This window comes from Amblyomma mixtum, chromosome 6, assembly GCF_055824585.1.
Source record: "Amblyomma mixtum isolate Tamu chromosome 6, ASM5582458v1, whole genome shotgun sequence".
Classification (NCBI taxonomy): domain Eukaryota; kingdom Metazoa; phylum Arthropoda; class Arachnida; order Ixodida; family Ixodidae; genus Amblyomma; species Amblyomma mixtum.
In genome coordinates, this window is record NC_143017.1 from 50,585,199 (window position 1) to 50,606,045 (window position 20,847).

General features: G+C 44.4%; 1 protein-coding gene across 3 annotated transcripts in view; it reads left to right on the forward strand.

The window, feature by feature from the left end:
* The window catches only part of LOC149339059 (glycine receptor subunit alphaZ1-like), a 176,152-nt gene extending 155,562 nt beyond the window's left edge, over positions 1 to 20,590 (forward strand). For 2 of the 3 annotated variants that reach the window (XM_089547880.1, XM_089547879.1), the window contains exons 5-9: positions 1,410 to 1,722; positions 3,811 to 3,945; positions 5,759 to 6,120; positions 13,218 to 13,262; positions 16,027 to 20,590. In XM_089547880.1, the coding sequence (XP_089404006.1) occupies positions 1,410 to 1,722; positions 3,811 to 3,945; positions 5,759 to 6,120; positions 13,218 to 13,262; positions 16,027 to 16,227 (1,056 nt within the window). In that variant the 3' untranslated portion in view covers positions 16,228 to 20,590. The remainder of the gene's footprint in view (positions 1 to 1,409; positions 1,723 to 3,810; positions 3,946 to 5,758; positions 6,121 to 13,217; positions 13,263 to 16,026) is intronic. The other variant, XM_089547881.1, reaches the window with a different exon arrangement.
* The last annotated feature ends 257 nt before the right edge of the window (positions 20,591 to 20,847 follow it).

Sequence of the window (20,847 nt, forward strand, 5' to 3'; positions counted from 1 at the left end):
TTAGATTAACATTTTCAGTTATAATATTGTACCGCCACATCGAAGAACATTCAGATTACGGAAAAAGTACCAAATCATAGCACATCTGCAAATCACTCTGCAAATCACATCTGCAAATTACTCGCAAAAAACTCAATTTATTTTTGCTAGACAGGGCCACTAATCAGTCGTGATCATAAGAGCTCCTCTGGCGACAGTGAATAATTTGACATAGGCTACATTCGTGAGGTAACACGGTCTGTTCGCCTCAGTGAAAACATAGCCAGTACGTCCTCCACAAGAATGTCGAGGCAACTTAGTTCTCGGAATGTTTTTTTTTTTTTTTCAAAAGTATGATTTGAAGTTTTTCAGCGCGCACTACGCCCTTGCACATCATATATTCATTGATTCGACCAAACGTACACTCGATTTAAAAATAAAAAGCCATGCAGTTGAGAGCAACAAACAGAATGACGTGGCTTCATGTAAAGGTTGTCCTTAGAGTGCGTGAGTGTGTGTGCCTAGCACTTCGTCTGGATAGTGCGAGTGATGTGGTAGTCTGCTCACCTGCGAGTTTTGTCCCAAAGCGACCGTCGAATTCTAATACATTGGCGTTATTAGAAGTTTATCGACTGGTAATACCAGAAAACTCTGCACTCTGAAGTCTAATAGCGGAAGCTGTTTCCTAAATATTTTGTCGCAAGGAGGAGCTGTGTTGTTACCCTTCGGGATAAAGGCCATGGTACGCTGCGCCGTAGACGGAGCTTCTCTGCAGTTAGAAGGGCAGGAGCTACCGGTTTGTGTTACTATGCAGGATAGGAGAAAGACTAGATGAAGCCGTGCCACTTGCAGATCCTGCCCATTAAGGGTGGCTGGTTTAGTCGTGCTTCACATTTGCGTCTGTCAAAGCAGCCTGGATAGTTTCGCAGCCTCAGCTTATAGTAGTATCGCTGTTGTCCTGACTCCGACGAGATGAAAATAAAAGTGAACTCGGTAGTAGTAGAAATACATAGGGCGGCAAAAACCTCATCGCTGCAAATAAGAGCAGTTGAAAGAGTATCGTTGTTTTATCTTCGGTGCTCTTCAGTAAAACTTCCCCAGCTACCTTAAAGCTTCGTTTTCACAAAGCACTGCGAATAGTTTACAATATTATGCAGAGCATTTCATCTGCTCTTTGTGTTGACGTAATTGCACGCACTTATACGGACTTCATGGCATAACCTAGGAAGCGTCTAGTGAACGGCGACATGCGAATAAAACGGTGTGAAATTTTAAAGCGTCACTTATTTTTCTCTTCCCTTCATTTTGATCTTCCGGACGTCCTAAATTTGCCGTACCATGATGCCATCTTTCCATTGAAGCGTCTTCCACTACCTTCGTCTGCTTGCATTGGTGCTGAGCTGGTTGCCTTCACGTGTGTCGTATCGCAGGAGTACGGCATGGACATCTACCTCCGCCAGTCGTGGCAGGACGTTCGGCTCAACGTGAGCAAGTACGGCGTCACCACGCCGGTCACCATCAACGGCGAGGACATCATGGGCAAGATATGGAAGCCCGACCTGTTCTTCAGGAACGTGAAGGAGGCCAACTTCCACTACGTGACCGTGCCCAACAAGCTGGTCAAGCTGGGACCCGACGGAGAGGTGCTCTTCAGCATGCGCCTCACGCTGCGCCTCGCCTGCTTCATGTCCTTCAAGCACTTCCCGCTGGATACGCAACGCTGCCACATCCTGCTGGGACCGTGTGAGTGGCACCAATCTTCTTTTACGCGCTGTTTTTTTTTGTTAGGTTAGCTCCAACGAGATTCGGTCAGTGTGGAGAAAGTCAGACTGAATTAGTCTTAGGCACTAACGCTGCGTTAATGACACGGAAGATGGCCCGTATAACGTGGTGCGCAGTATAATCCATTTATCTCGAGAGCTCGTGTGTGCAAATAAGAATTATACTGCGTAGTTGCTAGATGAGTTAGGGCAAAAGCACCAGGAAAAAAAGCTTTTCTCATGCTCCAGTAAAAATCTCTGGTTACAGGAGCATCTCTTCTCAAATTAGCAGAGTGCAATAACTGCAGGACGCTGTCGTATTTGTAGAAATGACGTGCAAATTTCAAGGAAAACATTTTGAACAATGTTCAAGCATGATTATTAGTTAATGTATGAATAGCATGAAAGCTGCTAAAAGTTTCAGTTTTCTCTCCGCCTGTCCATGTAGCCCATAGTCGAGAGGTGGTTGAAGCGCTAACGGACAGAAGTGTAGAATGTGGAGTGAAATTGGGAATTTCAAAAAAATGGAGTGTTCTTGGTATCCTGACCAATTGTCCTTGAGAGCATTTCCAACAGTTTCACTATTCTTAGCACGGAATCTTTGGTTATCCTTGATAACAACTTTGCCACTCTGAAAACGGCATTCAAAGACCACTCAGCTAGTCGTAATCATGCGTTGTTTACATTCAAAAACTTTGCTGGTGGTGATATCAGTCTGTGCCTGTTTATTTTTTTCCTCTGCGGCCGAGGCATCCTCCCTTGAGTAAGACGAAAACAATGCGCGTGCTGTGTATGCTTCAACCTCATATGCACAGATAGAAATAAAACAGAAGCCGTTCTAGGTATTTAGCCGTCACTCAAATTCACAGCATACACGTAACGCTTGTTTGTTGCTGCAATTTATTTCATGCATGAATCGCTGTACCTTAAGACGTTTGCATTGCAGGAGAGGAGACTGACCGGATTGTGCTTCTTTAAAGCAACGTGCACGCTACAAACCGGCTCAGTCGTAGAAAAAAAAAAAAGGAAAAAAAGTTTGATAACCGCCAACAGAACTATTTAGCGACCGTTGCATCGCTGAGTATCCATGCTGATTGAGAGGCATAGCGCAAAAAGTATTTGCCGCGTGATGTACCACCAGGACAGTGAACAACTCATCTCGCTTGAATTACCAGTAACCCAACAGGCATAATTCTGCGCTTGCATCTTTCCAACACAGAAAAAGGTCCACTAGAAGCAAAAATGCAGCTGCTTTTGATATTTAAGTCCCACAGTTCTTTTTATTCATTATATTCCGCTGAGTTACGAAGAATTGCCATTAACATCGTCGTTGACAGCCACATCCTGCCCATCACTGTGGTTATATCAGTGTGTTGTACTCAACTTCATTATCGCGTTAGTCGTCTAGTGCACTTGGAGTAATTACACGGGCTGACTCAATTAGCTAAAAATGCTTCTGTTGCGCAGGGCTATGTTGGACAGTGGTGGTCCAGAAGTGCATGCGGCGAAGTATTCCCGTTACGATTTCTATGGAGCTCTACAAGTAATTTGGAGTACAAGAAGTTTAAGGAGGAGGGGAGTCCTTCCGTCAAGTTCCCTTTATAACATTTCTTCAGCTCGCCGCCGCGGTGGCTCAGCGGTTATGGTGCTCGGCTGCTGACCCAAAAGACGCGGGTTCGATCCCGGCCGCGGCGGCTAGAATTTCTTTGGAGGAGAAATACTAGAGGCCCGTGTACTGTGCGATGTCAGTGCACGTTAAAGAACCCCAGGTGGTCGAAATTTCCGGAGCCCTCCACTACGGCGTCTCTCATAGCCTTAGTCGCTTTGGGGCGTTAAACACCATAAACAACAACAACAACAACAATTTCTTCAGCTATGACGGAAATGCTAAATACCTGGCGAAAAATCTACACTTGCGTTTTATCAGGCTGGTGCCGTTGTTTATCTTAACGTAAGCTCGTGTAGAACGCTTGCGTACGGAATTCCCTGACTTGGACATGGGTCGGTCACTTGTGTATCTAGAAGCGTTATGCGCTCAGATTCATCCTGGATTTTTTTTTTCTTCTTCCAGATGCCCAAACTATCGAACAAACGGCTATTTCGTGGCAAGACACGGATCCAATCGTGCTCGAACGCCCTATTGAAATCCCCGAGTTTGACCTTGTGCACAACTCCTACGGACACTACAACAGGGCCATCGACACAGGTACGCCTTCGGACCTATTCACTAATTTCGTCTGGGGCAACGTTTTCGCTGCTACGGTTAGAGTATGGAATTTTAATATCGCCAGAAAGAAAACAGCAGAAATCTAGCAGCGAGCCTCGCGAAAGAGGAAAGTGTAGTCAATTTTATATGTGCTTTCTAAAGAGCACTTGTTATGACATGTGTAGGGAAGACGACGGGCATACGCGTGAGCCGCATGGCCATCGCCTGGTGCACGCTCCTGGCTGGACTAGCTGACCTCGGACTGCTGTTGGTCCTGCTCCCGTTACGAAGCTTCTCCAAATAAACCCCACCTTACACATGTTTCAGATGCATTCGGTCTGTTTCAGGACCATTGAAGCTTAATTCGAGTTGTCTAAGCTTGATAAGGTCATCAGAGGAACAACTTACGCCCTTCTTCAGCTTGTGAGCTTACTATGCGACCCTTAATGTTTTGGGTAGCCTAAAGGTGGCCCGCCAACTTAACAAGAATTTTGTCCCGCATGCCATCACATATGATTGTCGTTACCATTCAAGGCTGCTTAAGCGAGCAGTTACATTCGTCTGCACTGTTAAAGCATGAGCGCAATTTTAGGGGTCACTAATTTTTTAGTGCTTTGCGAAGCTATTTAATGAGGTACTGGAAAAGGAAGGTAAGCCCGCTGCATGGTGGCAGAGACACCCAGTCTGCAGTAGCAGTTTTGATGATATTACAATATCTGGAGCTGGGAGGAAGTTACTGAAAACAATAGTTTACTCTTTCGAAAATTTTGTTAGCGTTGAGTAGCCCTTGAAGGCCACCGCATGGACATGCAGAAAATCCGAGATAGTTTTCTATATCAGTTGCAAAACTTTCCAGTAAGGGACAGTATATCAATATCCGGCACTCCGTTTGGTTCAAAACTCAGAGGTAAGCCAGCTTCCATGCCACTTAAAGTGCTCAGACGAACTTCTCGAGACTGTGCAAAGCGTAGGTGCGATCGAGTAACTTGAGTCAGAAATAACAGTCGAGATTACAAATGATATTCAGACATGGCAGGATATTGAGGTGCTACACGGCAAGTTTAAAAGGCGGTTTCGAACTTCAACATTATTTTCCTATATTTCGGCGGCGCTGCTGCGGTCACGTTTTGCTTTTGCCCGTTAGGTCAATTTGTGTGTTTGTCGTATCTGGTACTTTACGATTACAAAAGGAGGAAAAGGCAGCGCCTGTGATAGTTTTCTGTTTAAGATGGCTGCTTTTGAGGGTTGCTACTAGAGTGCATTAACGCTCCAAAGCGGGCAGCCAGGATCCAAAGCCAACGAAACCGAAGATGACCACCAGATGCGCCACATTCTGCAACTAAATGTGTCGCAGTAAATGGAGAGAACATTGTATATAATGTGTGCTAAGACTTCTTGACTGAAATCATATATCGTAAACTTTTGTTTTCCTTGTGATGGCGCTAAGACATTGCGCAGGAAGGCATGCCTTTTGTCTGTTGTGGATGAATTTGAAACTCTCGATTGCCTTCGTTGTGTTCTGTTGGCTGGAATGAAATTTGAACTGTATACCATTGATAAACCACGTGTAGCAGCTGAGGACCGTCATTATAATCTAAAAGCTTTCGGTTCGACGTCTTTTGAAACGCCCATGTAGCACGACTGTTGAAAAAGATGCTAGGCACTACTAATTATGGACTGACCGGCTGAGAGGCTGCACCACCATTGGTCAACGTTCAGAAACTGGACTGAAGTTATGCCTGTATTTTTGCTAAGTTTTCGTGTAAGGTAGGGTAATGGAAGTCTAACGCAAAAGTCCTTTACTTCTCTGCAGGCGTTTTCAGCTTCCTGAACGCGACGTTCACGCTCGAGCGTCAGAACGGCTACCACCTGATCCAGACGTACCTGCCCACGTTCCTGATCGTCATGATCTCATGGGTCTCCTTCTGGCTTAACGTGGACGCGACGCCCGCGCGGGTCACCCTTGGAGTCACCACGCTGCTGACCATGACCACCGTCGCGTCCGGCGTGCGCACTCAGCTGCCGCCCGTGTCCTACATCAAGGCCATCGACGTCTGGATCGGCGCCTGCTCCGTCATGGTCTTCGGCGCGCTCCTCGAGTTCACGCTCGTGAACTACCTCTCGCGGAGCAAACTCCGCCCCGAGGAGTTTCGTAAATCGATCAACATCTTCCACGTGAGTAGTGTCTGGACAGCTGGCTTGCGTGCTGTTTGGTCCTTGGGATTTCACTGTAATTTTTTGTTTCCTAGTTTCTTTCATATTGCCGTGTCTCAGGTTCTTTTTTTTTTTACTCGAGGAGTGCATAAGGTCTAGTTCGCCTTCACCACTAGCAGGACCGGTTACCAACGCAATCCTTAGTCTTCCCTGTAGCCGTCGCCCACTGTTCTTATGCTCGCTCATTTAGTCGCGACAAGAGGCGAGCAGGGATTGTAAAGTACTACTCCTCCAAAGAAGCAGCAGTACAACAAAGTTTGGTGCGAGGTGTACGGCAACTTCCTCTCTGAATGAGGAGCGTATCTTTCCGGCCCCGAGAGCAACCTGGCGTGGTGACAACAATGTGTCAAGGATGAACGTAATATTGGCAGATAGAAACGGAACTCAGATTAAGCTGCTCACGTTTAATTCCGATGTGCAAATGTGAAAACTGCATTCCTGTGTTTAATCGCAAAGGGGGTGCGGTAAAGGAAAGTGCAGGTGGGTACAAAAGTCTCTAGGATGCGTATATCGCAAACGAGGCCAGTGACTTTATTATTAGCCGCCGGATCGAGCCGCCCTCTTGGCAGCAAAAGTCAAACTCAGGTTCTTTAACCTATGCTAGTGGAATGTAGCCATTGCTCACAAACATGGCGCTTATGGGCCTAAATGCTTTCCCAAAGTCCTAGACACTATTGTCGCCAATAGTATGTTGCTGCAGATTCCTGCACTCTTCTTTTTCCTGTAATTATGACTCGAGCATATGGAAGTTACGCTCAAACAGCCCCTTTAACAAGCCGTCACACGAGTAACGCCCTAAAACCCGTTTGACCCTCTTGCCTATTGTTAACTGCCTATGCACCGCCTTTGTCAGTTGCCCTGAAAGTCAAGCTTTGTTGCACTAAACATATGCTTGCGACAAAGCACGCTTTAGGAGAGAACAACTACGTGTTTGTATGTTTGTTTGCCTGCTATAGCTTCCGCTTACAGTATATTAAAAGGTATCGTAGTTACAAAAATGTTTTAAATCTCGTCTTAGAAGCACGTTGCTCTTGAACACAGTCTCCGCCAGCGGTGGTGCAGTTCCATCACTGATACCGTGTGTGTGTGTGTGTGTGTGTGTGTGTGTGTGTGTGTGTGTGTGTGTGTGTGTGTGTGTGTGTGTGTGTGTGTGTGTGTGTGTGTGTGTGTGTGTCAAGGCGCCTGCTGACGTCAGCGACGGCACGCTGCACCTTACAGCTTCGATCTCCTACCACTTGAGCTGTCACTGTTTCCCCCTCTCCCTCCAGTCACCGCAAAGAAAAAAGGAACATCTACAGCGCAGGCACTCAGCACACGACAAATAGGTCACTGGCGCAGAGCGCCTGTGATTTTCGTGAGCTGCCACCCTCTTTTTTTCCCTTGATGGCTTGCAAACAGTAACGCAATGGAAGGGCAAGCGCATTACCGCTGGTAGAGAAAATAGAAACAACAAAAAGTGTAAAAGATATGAAAAATAGACGAATACTCTTCTTCTAAATACGTGTAATCTATTTCAAGTATCCACTTGAGTTAGCAACTTATGAGTTTTGTTTTAATGAATAATTCAACCTTAGTAGGCATAACTTACTGAAATATCTTCGCAAGTAAAGCGGTAAATACCAAGTTTATAAACTCTTAATTTAAAGTTGTTTACGGGGCTTCAAAAACACCGCAGGCATGTAGAGATGATCGACAGTTGTATTGACGCGGTGGATGACTGCCCACTAAACTGTGTGCGCCGACATCTTGGAAAGGCCCAAATTTGGCCTTTTTGACTTCCGCTTCTTCACTCAAGCGGCCGCACGCCGAAAATAGGTCAACGCATTCTGAACCTTTACGCCAAGAACGCATACGAATTTGGCGAAAATAATAAAATAAACCAAAGCTTTTCGGGAAGAAAACAAGATCTTAAGCACATCGGAAGCAGCCGTAAACAAGAAATGGCTATATTTGCAATTCTCTAGTTTTCTCCCCTGTCTGTCTCTCCCCCTCTAGCAGCGGTCATTTTAGGGTCTACTTTAAAACGGCTTATCGGTCTTCCACAATATCAGCATTATTACTTTTCGTACAAGCTGCAATATTTCGCATGTTTTTTGCTTGCACTTGTTTTCATTTACTTTTTATGCTGGACCGTAACTTTTATAGTGAATCGCACATTTTTCATCTATGCCCCAGCGCAAGAATGTTTGAAAACTTGTTTCGAGTCCTGATGCTAATGCTAACCTTCTTTTGTATTTTCGATACTAGTTCAGTCGCTGAGAACTGACATGTGCCCGTAGTACAGTTGCAAAAGTGCCGACTTTCCACTTTCATCTGCTTCATTTTCGCGAGTTGAATAAAAAAAAATTGGGGCAATAATGGTTGATAGATGACTTCTAAATGTGCCTGTTACGTTAGACTTCAGTTCCATTTTACAGTTTAGTTTTGAAAAGTGCATAGTCTTGCTCGCAACTACTGCTACTAGCAATCGCTGAATCCCTTGCTGTTTTGCGGTCTCATATTGTCACATGTAATAGTGGCCAATTGATCATTTGAGCCATGTTGTGTTATGGTATGTTATACTTGTGTGTTAGGTCACGCTATGTTATGCTGTGCATTGTTATGTTATGTGAAGTTTGACTTTTTAAAGGTTCACATAAGCTGTGAGAATACCCACAGGTGAGGGCTCCAGATTAGTTTAACCAGCTTGTATTCTTTAACGTGCACTGGCATCACACAGCACATAGGACTTCTCCTTCAAAATGGGCTTGTCGCAGCAGGGATTCAACCCCGCGACCTTGAGATCCTTAGCCACTAAAACGCCTTAGCCACTAAAAATCCACGTCTAGGTCGAAGAAAATTGTATTTTTGTGAAATTTATCGTGGCGTTTACAATTATAGCTGTTGAACTGTTAGTATCAACGGTCCAGAAGGCCGCACAAGAACTCTCGGTATACGCGGCTTGCCTAGCACGCACAAACAAAAATAAAAACGAATGTTTCGCAAATATGTTTGCTTTTTATGACTAAATATTTCTCTCCGTCTAATTTTTTGTTTGTGTGTGAAGGAGGCGGAGGGTGAAGAAGAAAGACCTTGAATGCGAAGCAGAAATGCAGAAAAAGTCGCATTTGTGATTCTGGTTCGTAGTAGTAAAAATGAAAAAAAAAGTTTTGCCAGTATCTGTTATTTTTTGGGCTCTTGCTGCATGTGGACAAGCATTACAAGTTAGGTTCAAATAATATGCTTTTTCACAATTTAATGTTTTGGATTATCTTCTGTAAAGCTTCGTTTACTGAGCTATTAGCACTATACGTGTATTATCACGAGCATTCATTGAATACATTGTGCAGGTGTAGAATAAGAATGTTTAGAGACTACTGTTTCCGCGAGTATTGGGGGAAGGCGGTGAGCAGTGCATATCGTTCTTGCTTTTCGCAATCTGTATTATAAGTTATATTTTCAAGACGGAAAGAACACATACTCCAGCAACCAATACCCTATATGCTCTTCAGACAGCATATCAAAACTAGGTGCAGCTTTATTGGAAGAGACGAGACGCGCTTGTAATAAACTGGTGAAAGGGTAAATATTTCACCTTAAATCCGTCAACCACTAGATCCTTTGTTTGTCGACTTCAAAGGGTTCAATGAATTTGCCTGACGTAGGGTAGTCAATGTGCTGATATAGGCGGCTCGAAAATGATTTTAATCTGTTCATAACTGCACAAGAACCTACTTCCATAAAATAAAGAGCGCGAAGAAAAATCCAAGCTTAAAAACTTGATCACGTAGATGGCGATAAAAGAATCATGTCGAAAAGAGAAAACATCATAGTGCGTGGCAGAGGATAAGCGTTTTATAAGCGCAGTTTGATTACTGCTTACATGAACAACGATGAGCCTAACCTAACGCAACTAAGTCTAAGGATGCTTGCATGAAGTGAGTCATCAATCATCTTCGCATCGCATCTACGGCTCGTCTCGACGATCCGCGGTCTGGCTTTATCTTCATTCATCGCTCTTTGGACGCGGCGATATGAGCTCGCCAACGCCGCACTCGAGCAGTCAAATTCGTCTCGAAGAGCTATCGTGCAGCGTTTATACGAGCACGCCAGCCACGACATCAAATGCGTCCGCTCTCTCCGCTTCAGGAAGCGAAATGGCCCGGAAGGTGATTTATGGTAATCTCTAAAGGATGCGGTTTCCTTGCGGAAAGCTGTAGTCGTGCCTCGGATCAGCATCGCTCAAGTTAGTGCGCTCGGAGATGAAGGCAGTGGAGAACTAGAAGTAACGGCGCGGCAAGAAGTTGGAGAACACTGTGATGAATCCTGCGCACAGCGGGCACTACGCAGACACTTTAGGCACGCGGACAGTGCTGCCGCAGAGCGGTACTTGTGTGCCATATTCATCTTTTTAAAAAATGTGGCGGGCAGTACATTATGCAAGAGCGAGATGTGCGAACGTGTAAAGAGAGTACACGTTATAATCACAAAACAAGGAATGCACGATAGTAGTGGCTGGTACTGAGAGAAGAAGTGGCATATGGAAAATGTATTGGGCGAGTAAAGGCACAAAGTATGAAAACGGCAGTTTATGAATGCTGGTAGCGTAGTGAAACACAGTCAAGTGTTGCGAAAGTTTTCGCGGTGTAGAGAAAACATGGCGATTTATTTGCGCTCCACATTTAGCTGCCATTGCTTCACCACCTAGGGACAGTGAGACAGACCTGGAAAACAAAAAGGGTAGAACTATACTAGACATTTTTAAACGCGGGGATTTTCATCAAGTCCTGTGACTTTGGAACTATTATTCTCTACAGAAATGAAAAACAGCACCGCGCCACTGACGCTAAGTGCTTTGTAGTCGCTGCTGCTGCCGCTTTTGCTTTTTTTTTCTGTATTCACTCTCGACAAACGTTGAAATACCGAGACACTGGTACAAAAATAGAAAGCGATTCTATTGTATTGTAAGAGTTGTGTAAAGGGTGCCCTTTCCACTTGCACGTTTGCATAAATAGGGAGACATTCGCTGAGAAGTAAATCATTTTGTTTAGCTTTAAATACTCCTTGTAAATTAATTCCCAGATGTTAGCGATTGGTCGCTAGCCAAAACAGACTGTTGTACGACTATATCTCCGCTTTTCTTGTTCGTATCTTATATCTGCGTTTACGTGAACATGCGAAACAGTTATGAAGCTTCCACTGTCCTCGCCCGTGTGTGCCCTGTCCCAACTTTCCCTTGTCTTACTTTAAGGGACTCCGAGGACGAATTGAAATTTCCCTGCATCGCCAGACTACGGCATTCGAACAATAGAGAGGGCAGTCTCATCGAAAACGTAGCTCTTATAAGTTTGCAAAAGAATAAAAAAAACAGAATACTGGTGGCGCGACCAGCGGCCGATTTCGTGCGTCACGTAGCGCCTGTCCTGTGTGTATCTCCTCTTGTGTGCGTTTTTCGTGTGCGCTTAAATTTCATTTCATTTATAGCTATGCACCATCTAGCCCAAACAGAAGTTTCGTGCGTCGACACCGAATTCGGCGCGGATCCCGGAAGCTATGCTACGCCGCCATTCACTCCGTTTCGTAAGCCGGCAAATAGTCCTTCTCGGTGTACACGCCACGAGTTCGAATCTAGTGGCGCAAAAACCTATGATTTCAATTTTCGCACCCATAAACGTTTGTTTTGGTAGCGTACAAATATAGCGTTTACTGAAAAATTAAATATCATCCATCACTTGATTTCAGACCCAGCAAGCGGACTCAACCCGGCTTAAAACATCCTGTTTTCACTTTGTTTTCGTGTCATCGCGTTATTGTTGACTGTCCTCCGTTTTGCTTATGTTTTATTCTTTTTACCTTGCCTTTACAGCAAGCCGTCTATTTATAAAGTGTTTTTTGTCTTTTAATCGCTTTCAGGTCCAGAACACGGCCGTAAGCTCTGTTTTGTATGCACTGGTTTTGTTGCATTTTTGTTACCTCCCCCTCCACCGATCATTACGTATGGTGCCGCATGGGAGGTTCCGTAGCGCACAAAGCAGGGGCAAGACAGAACACAAGCGCTAACTTCCAATGAACGCTTTACTGGCACTAATACCCGTGCCACACGGACAGATTTAATGTCATTAAGTGCTTACTGCCTTAAGTTTTAATGGCATTCGTGCGGTGCCACACGCAGAAATTTAATGGCATTAGCCTTACTGCCATTCGCGACCTACTGAGTTCGCCACAACTCATTCGCCCGTGCAATGCGTACTCTCGTTCCCATTCCACACGCAGAAAAGCATGCAGCTTTGTTAGTAACAACTTCCTAACCAGTAAGAAATGGTTAATTCTTAACTTGCAGTCAGATGAGGCATCTATGCCGCATTTTAGATCCGAAGAGCGCCATTTTAAACAGCCTTATTGTCTGGTACTCTCGACTTATGTGCTGACATGCGAGTTTATGGCTACTTTTTCGACTTGTAAAGCAGAAACAGCCGTATGTTCTGTAAAATTGTATTTACATTACATTTGAACATCATTCCCGATATATTCTGCTCATTAGGAATGTTTATATCCAGATGAAACTTTTGACTACCTTGCAAGCGTTGTCGTCATCGTCACTTTCGATAATGACATTAAAAGTGGACGTGTAGCACCAACTCCGAAAATAATGGCATTAACAAACTTAAGGCCTTAAGCATTTACTGCCATTTTTTGTGCGCGTGTGGCACGGGTATTAGAGGGTTTATGCAAGCACAATCAAGAGCAGGGGGCCACAAGAAGGGTTATCAAGCTGACGATGTGAAATCAAACATTTCGAACGAAAAAAAAAGCGTCAGTGGAAGTTAGCGCTTGTGTTTTGTCTTGTCCCTGCTTTGTCCGCTATAGACTCTCTTGTGAATTTCCCACTAGCCCGAACAATCACTTTTCTAAACTGCCCCATCATTCGCTTAATTTCATTCACTGTTTTTCATGTTCTGCCTGGCCACACGTGCAAGGCTTTGATTAGCCTGTATGGCCAGGCCCGTAATGCCAGAGGCAATGCGCTACAAAATATGGTCCTACGTTTCTCAAATGTCTTATCCCTGTTGCTTCTTCAGCCTCGGAAGAACAAAACCTGGGACGTCGAAACGCACGAAGAAGAGGTTAGCCATTGATGAAATCCTCTGTTCTGTTTATTATTCTTTTGTCTCCTGCTTGCTTCGGGCTTGGACGAGCAAGGCGACCGTGCTATCTTCCGTTCCTTATTATTGTGTCTTTCTTCCTGTTCTTGCCACTTCGTCTTCACTCTCCTCTTCTTTTAACACTATTCGATCATCTATCTATTCGCTTAGACGTTTTGTTCGCGGCTAACCACTCTGCGATCCTTTTTTGAGCCACTCGGATGATGCTGCGGATGTTCGACAGATCTACTTAAAGCAGCTGGTGCTGGCTACTTGAGTCGTCACAAAAACAAGAGACCATTTTATTCTAAAAATTCGAAGGGACACCTAAATCTCTTATGTTTGAGCAATGCGATGGAATTAGAAACTCTTCATGCATTCACCCGAAGTCATGTCACTGCTCTCCAGCCAACTGGAATTATCCGCACTGGTGACGTCACACCTCTCCAGCCAATGGGCGAATTTTATGACCACAAATTATTTTCTCGATTAGGCTTTTAATGCTATCGAATTAATGAAGGCATCAAGCTTTGTCTCATAGTGATTTTTTTTGTAAGCTTTCAGTAAAACCTAATCGGGCATAGAGTACGTTGCGTGCAACATCTACAGAATATGAGCGCTTTGAACAGTGTACCATTTCAAATTAATCCTCGCAGGGTAGCCTGCATGTTACCTCACTGCTGTCGCCGCAGAAAGTTTCAGCGTCAAATATTTACACTCAAGGCACAACGGGCAGGAAATAAGACGTTTCCGAGTAATGTTTCTTGTCTTTTACAAAATGCGATGATCGTTCATCACGAGTATCGAACGCAATTGGCGGGACTCAAAGTTGTTTGCGCATGCAATCTAGGCTTAAGTGCTGGAGCCGCGAACGAAGTCTAGGAGGACGCTCCGTTTCCGAGGCGAAGAGTGCGTTTGGGTGGCCGAGTTGAGAATTACGTGCCTCGCATAAAACTGGCCCGTTAAAGCGGCAGCCTGGACCAAACTCGGTGCAGAAGAAGCTCTCAGGGAGCTTTGGAGGCCGAGCAGAGGCGATCGAACTCCTTTACTTGGTCGCTTGCCGTAAATTTTTACTCCTTTAATTTGCTTGCTGAAATTTACTTGCATTAAGCCGAGAGGATAGCGGTGAGTGTAATCGTGCTCAGCAAATATGGGACTAAATAATGATGGTATGCGGAAATTTATTCGATATTTTTAGCCGCTTTTATGGAATGAATCGATTACGAGAAACACGGCGAATGTTCTTTAACAAAATCCGATTTTGTCGCTGAGTAAGAGAACAGCTTCAAATGTCTCCTGTTGTCAAAAAAAAAAAATCTGTGTTCATCTTTTCCTGTCCATTTCAGCAAAGGTGATGGGTTACGAATGCGACGACTGTGCCTTTTAGCCTTAACGCCTACCTTGTGGCGCCTGCTTGTTCTTGCACTTCTATTTGAATTGTGTTTCTTTCAGCACTGTTCTTTTTAACCTCTCAGAGAACTTCCTCTTGTATGTCTGCTAACACTACGTGCATACCTGTTTACCACACTCACGCATAAATTGCATGATGCATGTTGTAAAATCACAGTCTTCTGTGCTTCTTTTCAGTGGACAAGACTAAAAAAGGTACCGCACGTTCTCTTGACGGGTGATTGTAAACTCACTTTATACCTGCAAGGAAGTCTTACCTGTACCTGGTCTCTGTAGAGTCATACGAACGCGAGAATACACCTTAACAGAGCTTATTATGGCACAGAAGTTCGCACGATCTCAGTATTCTCGTTTTTTAAACCATTACACTCAACCACCAATACTTTCTACTAGGAATTCGCAATTTATTTTCCTTTCTATGCTGCTATCGTCAAATACTTATAAATTGCAACTCACCAGCCAGTTAATATAACACAACAGAAGCTTCACGGTAAATATAATGCAAATTCACCCGGCATGAGTGCGAGCTTTATAATAAAGGTATTTCATAATGGTGCAAATAACCTTTAACTCCGCATAGAGATTAAAGGTAAGACTTCCTCTTAAAAGGTTTTTAGTGTTACACACGTTTTCCTGCATTTAGCATGCCTTAAGCGTTCGGCTACTAGATATCATCAAATTTTTCTGTTTAACTCTTTGGCATAATGAAACATTAACTTTTGCGAACTTCATTTATGCTGTGTGTCTTGTATTAAAATTTAGGCGACACGTACAGCTTTAAGCCAGTGTCTGCTGACATACGTTAATAACAAAACAGGTGGCACGTTGTGTAACTTTCTTGATTCCTAAGACAATGACACTCTTCCGAATGTTCTTGTTCTCTTTCAATCATGCAACATTAAAACTGTCAGTGTCATGTCACGTCAGGTTATTTGAGTTTCCAAATTTTTCTCTCATTTTCCAAAATTTTCTATGCAAATGTCAGAAAAGAAGATTAAAAATCCTTATTGTATGTTTTTGCGACTGCACTCGACAATTGATCTTGGTGAGCGTACGTAAGAACGCAGAGGCGAAGGATGCGTCGTGTCTTTGGTTCTGTAAGTGCCTGTACCTTAAGAGACAGATTTCTATTTAATTCCTTCGGTGAGCTATACGATCAATATTTTAAGTACTCATTTTGCAGACCACGTCGCAAAGGATGAATGTATTAGATGTGTACGCAGGGCAGAAATTCCGAAACTTTATAAAAGTTTGATTTTTGCTTTTTGTATTTCTGATTAGTGGAAGGCAAGCTTTCTGACTTGATCTTTTTTTGGTCTCTTCCGCCCTCGCACAGCGCAACCGAAAGGCCAACGAGAAGCAAGACGGCGAGGAAGGCCCCAACAAATACAGCAGCCGTGGAAACATGGAGCTTCAAAAGAACCTCAAGAGATCCCAGAACGTCGACAGGGTGTGCCGAATCATGTTCCCATTCATATTCTTCGTCTTCAACGTCATCTACTGGTTCTACTATCTCTACAAGAGCGAGCTCACCTGAGAAGTGAACAGCGGTGCCCCGTCCTGGCCCACTTTGACGTCCCGGAGCTAACGGACTTCTCGGGTCAAAGGTCAACGACAGACCATAGTCTGTGTCAGGCGGATGGCTGTGTCAGGCAAATGGCTGAACAAGAGTCGTGGCGTTGTATCTGTGCTATGGGACATTTTGCGCGACTCGGATGCTATGCCAACTACTAAGCTTCAAACCACCGGCTCCTACAGTGCACAGTAGCCTCACTCCTTGCCGGATTTTATTTGCCAGAACACAATGTCTGTTGTTTTAATTTTTTTACTCACACTGCAACGCATGCGTTTAAATCAGCAGTAAGGGTTCAAGTTTATTTTTGCGCCAACGGCAGCCAGTAAATATCTTGATTTCTCTCCTCAAACGTGTCTTCTGCACATTTGATTTGAAGCAATTCAGTATTTTTGTAGTTATTGGAGCGCACTATGAGCAACAAGCTCAGAGCTTCGCACCTTCCCGGGTTATTTCATTCGCGTTGTTGTTCAACACGGTGTGATAAGGCCGTGAGAATGTTGTATGCTCAAACTGCGGTGCGGTCATGTTTATATAGCATATTTCGGTAAATGGGGAATCTTTTTCGATCACTTTGATCAGTAAGGGAGTCGTCCGGAGCAGCAACCAGATTATAGGTTGCTCTCTTGGCTCAGTTTTCTTTGCTTTGTCAATAGAAGGCGTTTGCTTGGTTAGTTGCCTTTAATGTAATGTCCTGCGCCTTGGCTACTCTAATTCATTGCTATTCTATATCGATGCTGTTCTCCCCTCGTCAATTGATCAGAAACACCCACGTCAATTTATCGCTAGAAGTGGCCGATCGGCAAGGTGGATCATAGGAATAGAATAGAATCGAAAGCAAATGATCGGTATATTACACCGGTTTTGACATGCAAGATAATAACCCAGGCGCTGAGCAACTACAATGCTGAAAAACAAATATTTAAGGGCAACCAAGATGGCGTCGCTCTTTACTATGCTACTCAATCAAAGCGCAATGTAGTTGGACATAACTTAAAGGTGTAACTGCTAACAACAGCCCAGGGCTCGTGGGGTTCTTTATTACGCTGCTAGCTAATCACAGCCGTAAACGAACTTAATATTTTAGTGTTTTACTCCACTAAACAAATCGAAAGGATAAAATGTTATGCTTATATTTTCATCTTCTGGTTAGCTTTTTTTTAGGCAACGAGAAAAGCTTTAACAAAGAGATTCCTTCCTTGTCATGGGGGAACGTGGTGTGACAGTCATGAATATTGGTGGAGCTTGGCTGACTATTTGAGCTGTATTCGACTATATATCGTCCACAAAAAGTATACTTTAACTTTCTGCGCTGATCTTTTTTTTTTTTTTTTGCCTTCCGAGTTAAGTGCGATATGTACAGCTTGAGGCGCGCTGCCTTGGGGAAATAAACCTTGTGTGCCGGATTACTGAAGCACTAGTTGGAAAAAAACGTGTTCGTATAGTTTAGAATATAGTGTCTCACCCAGTAGCGTAAATGGACGACCAAGGAAGGCGCGGGGCGCCCGGTGGGACCAAGCTTGCCTGTATGCCTGGGCACTGTGATCCACGACGGTGTCTTTAGGCGCGTGGTGTTTTCGATCTAGCTGACAGGCACGCCAAGTTGTCTAGTCAAACAAGCGTGGCAGTTTAGAGGCTTCGCACCTTTGTTCGGATGCACTCTGAGCTATTCCTGGGAAAAGGAGCTCCTCGTAGCTAAGGCATTTAACTGCGCCGTCAACTCTGGGCAAGAAAAGTTTTGGACAAGCTGGTCACGTAGTCATCTGCGTTTTGGTCAACTATATCTCTTTGTTGTTTTTTATCCCTAGTCGTCGTTTGGTCTGTGCGTGCCTGTTAAGTGTGTAAACATAAGTATAGTCAGGAAGGTGTATAACCTCGGTACGAGCTATTTGTACATTTTGTGCACCTAAAGTCCACAGAGAATTCTGTGCAGCATGCGTGTGAATGAACATTTGGGGGGGGGATGGTCTTGGTGTCAGTCTCGCTTATGGCGTCCAATGATCCTGAAGGTGCTTTTCCCATCTGTGAAGGGAACTTACGCCATGAGCGACAGCTGTTAGCCTGTGAATGCTGTTCTGTCTACCGGGTGACAGCTATGTTTTTTGTACAGAACTTCAACTGTTAAATACCCTAGAATGTGCTGCATGGGCGTGAATCGAGTTTTCAAGCATAATTTTAGAGTGAGGTCTAAGGATAGCTCAGCGACATGAACGGAAGTGATGCGGAACACTTGTATTTTTCATGACTGGGTTTTGCACCAATCCTAGTGCGAGTTTAATATACCGCGCTGTGTAAGGAACGTGCTGCGTTTAATGCGCGGTTATTCTCGACTTCGGCGTGGTTATGCCACGAACGTTTACAGGCCTTGCTTCGCTATTACACGCTATTCATTGGTGCTCTACTGTTAGAGCGCTTTAACGTCTGAAGAGATGTTTTGAACTCACTGGTAGATGGACACTCTGTTAGCACAAAAACAGAAGTGGTCGTGTTTGATACTACCATCTCCTGCAGTCAAGTAATTCGTGGGTATACAGTAATGCACCTGTTCTTCTCTCTGATGTATACCGGAAATCGCAAATTCAGCTCTCCTGGAGGGTAAGATGCGCTCACCTGATGGAAATCTGCGCTGTTGCCGACCTCACCTCGCTTTATGTTGCCCATCCTTGGGCCTGGTTGCTTACAGAGCACGTTTTTGGCCTCGTACGACATTTGTCAATAGTGTGCGATTTCTTCTTTTTTTTTGTGCGCGATACCGCTATCCCATTTGCGCTCGCTGTGTGTTATGGCCGACTCATGTCCGAAAGATTATTAGCAGGAAATGGACTGTGTTTACGGGAAAGGCCTTAAACAGACCTGCGTCGGTTACAGCTGTCTCTCTTACACAGGCGCATGTATCTCTGGAATCCTTGGTCCTCCGTATTTGGTCGCCTTGTGAGGGTTGCTAATTTCTGTGGATGCGCAATATTAAGCATACATATATTAGTGTGGGCAGAAGAAAAAGAGAGAAAAATAATGTTGCCCAGCTCGCACCGCCTAGGATATTAAGCATACAGCAAGCACATATTATTGTGCGATGAAGTGTTAAACAACAGAGAGACAGGTCTTTCTGCACCACGGGAAAGTAAGCTTTAATACCGGCTGCCGGAATAATAACGATGCTTCTTACGTGATCCTGAAAGCAAACTCCTGCAAGGTACTGTGAAATCTCGTGAAACTACCTCCACGCATTCCTCATAACACATTAGGCCTGTCTGACCGTCTCGTGTTCTTCTTGTCTGTTCATATGGTCTCAAAATAGTTCTTTTTTTCTTATTAAGATTATCTGTACACCTTCCTTGTGCAACTGTTAGTAGGCGTGCGGACCTTGTTGTATTGTAGTCAAGAGCCAACTGATATCTTTCAGTGCAAGTTGTCTGCCCGGCCCGAGAGTGCTGCGTCATATAGGTTGATCACCCATGATTGTGAATAGGCTTGTGAAAAAAGAGCATTCAGTGCTTAGAGTGGCGCCGATTGAAATAGACCTGGCTATGCTTACGTCGTAATTGTTTTCAAGGTTTCAAGTATTTCAGTTCATGTTCAGCAAAATGAGTATCTGTTAAACGCCTTTATTTGACTACCATCCGCTCCCCCCCCCCTTTCCACAAATAAAAAAAAAGTAGGTTTTGAAACACGGTCGTCACAACTGCTGCAGCGCATAGATAACTCGATGTCAGCGGGAGATGCCATTATGCGAGAATCGACAGGACCAGGCCGAGGGTAGTGATGAATAGGAGGCATAGGAGGACTGCAAGATTATCCGGTACACTGTGGAGCAAACTTTTTTCGTGGTACCGCAAACAAACTCAGGCAAAGTTTTTTTGCGATTGAAAAGATGGCTTTACAAATCAGTCAGTCAAGTACAGCTTTTCAAGCCAGGCAGAAAGAGGACAAGGCGTCGAGATATTTAGTTATTCCTATCGAATGCATCACCTTAAAAGAAAAGAATTAAACTAACATTGAGGACCGATATGAAGCTAACTTTCACTTTACTAATCGGTCATAAGCGCTCCAAAATAGCGCTGCGAGAGAAGCGAGAGGATGTACGTGATCAGGAATGAAGACTAGTTTGCCGGTATGATAACCAGGAGATTTACGGCCCCATCGCATTGTGTTGGCTTGGTGACTCACACATTCACGCACGCTGCGATTAGCGGCGTATAGTTCACACTCACTCTCCCGGGACTCGCCATCGTTTGTATATGCCCCTGTTACCTGCATTGCTCACAATCAGTGTTGTTTTCGAAATGTCGGTGTTGATGTTTTTAATAAAACCGATTGTTTTCCCACATTTGCCTCTGTGGAGCGTAGCTCGGATGTTAGGCTTCCTATGGAGTGGGCATACGGGGCCAATCACGGCGAACATGGCCCTCAGCATTACCCCCTGAGCTCTCTCTCACACATAAACACACTAAAGTGCACTTCTGTATTTTTTCGGTAACAGCACGCAGAGTCGACTAGACGGTCGTTCAGCGTCCCAAGAAAGACCACAGTGGCAAGGCGGACAAGATTAAGAGCATGCGCACACAGCTCATGTCAATTGTAGCG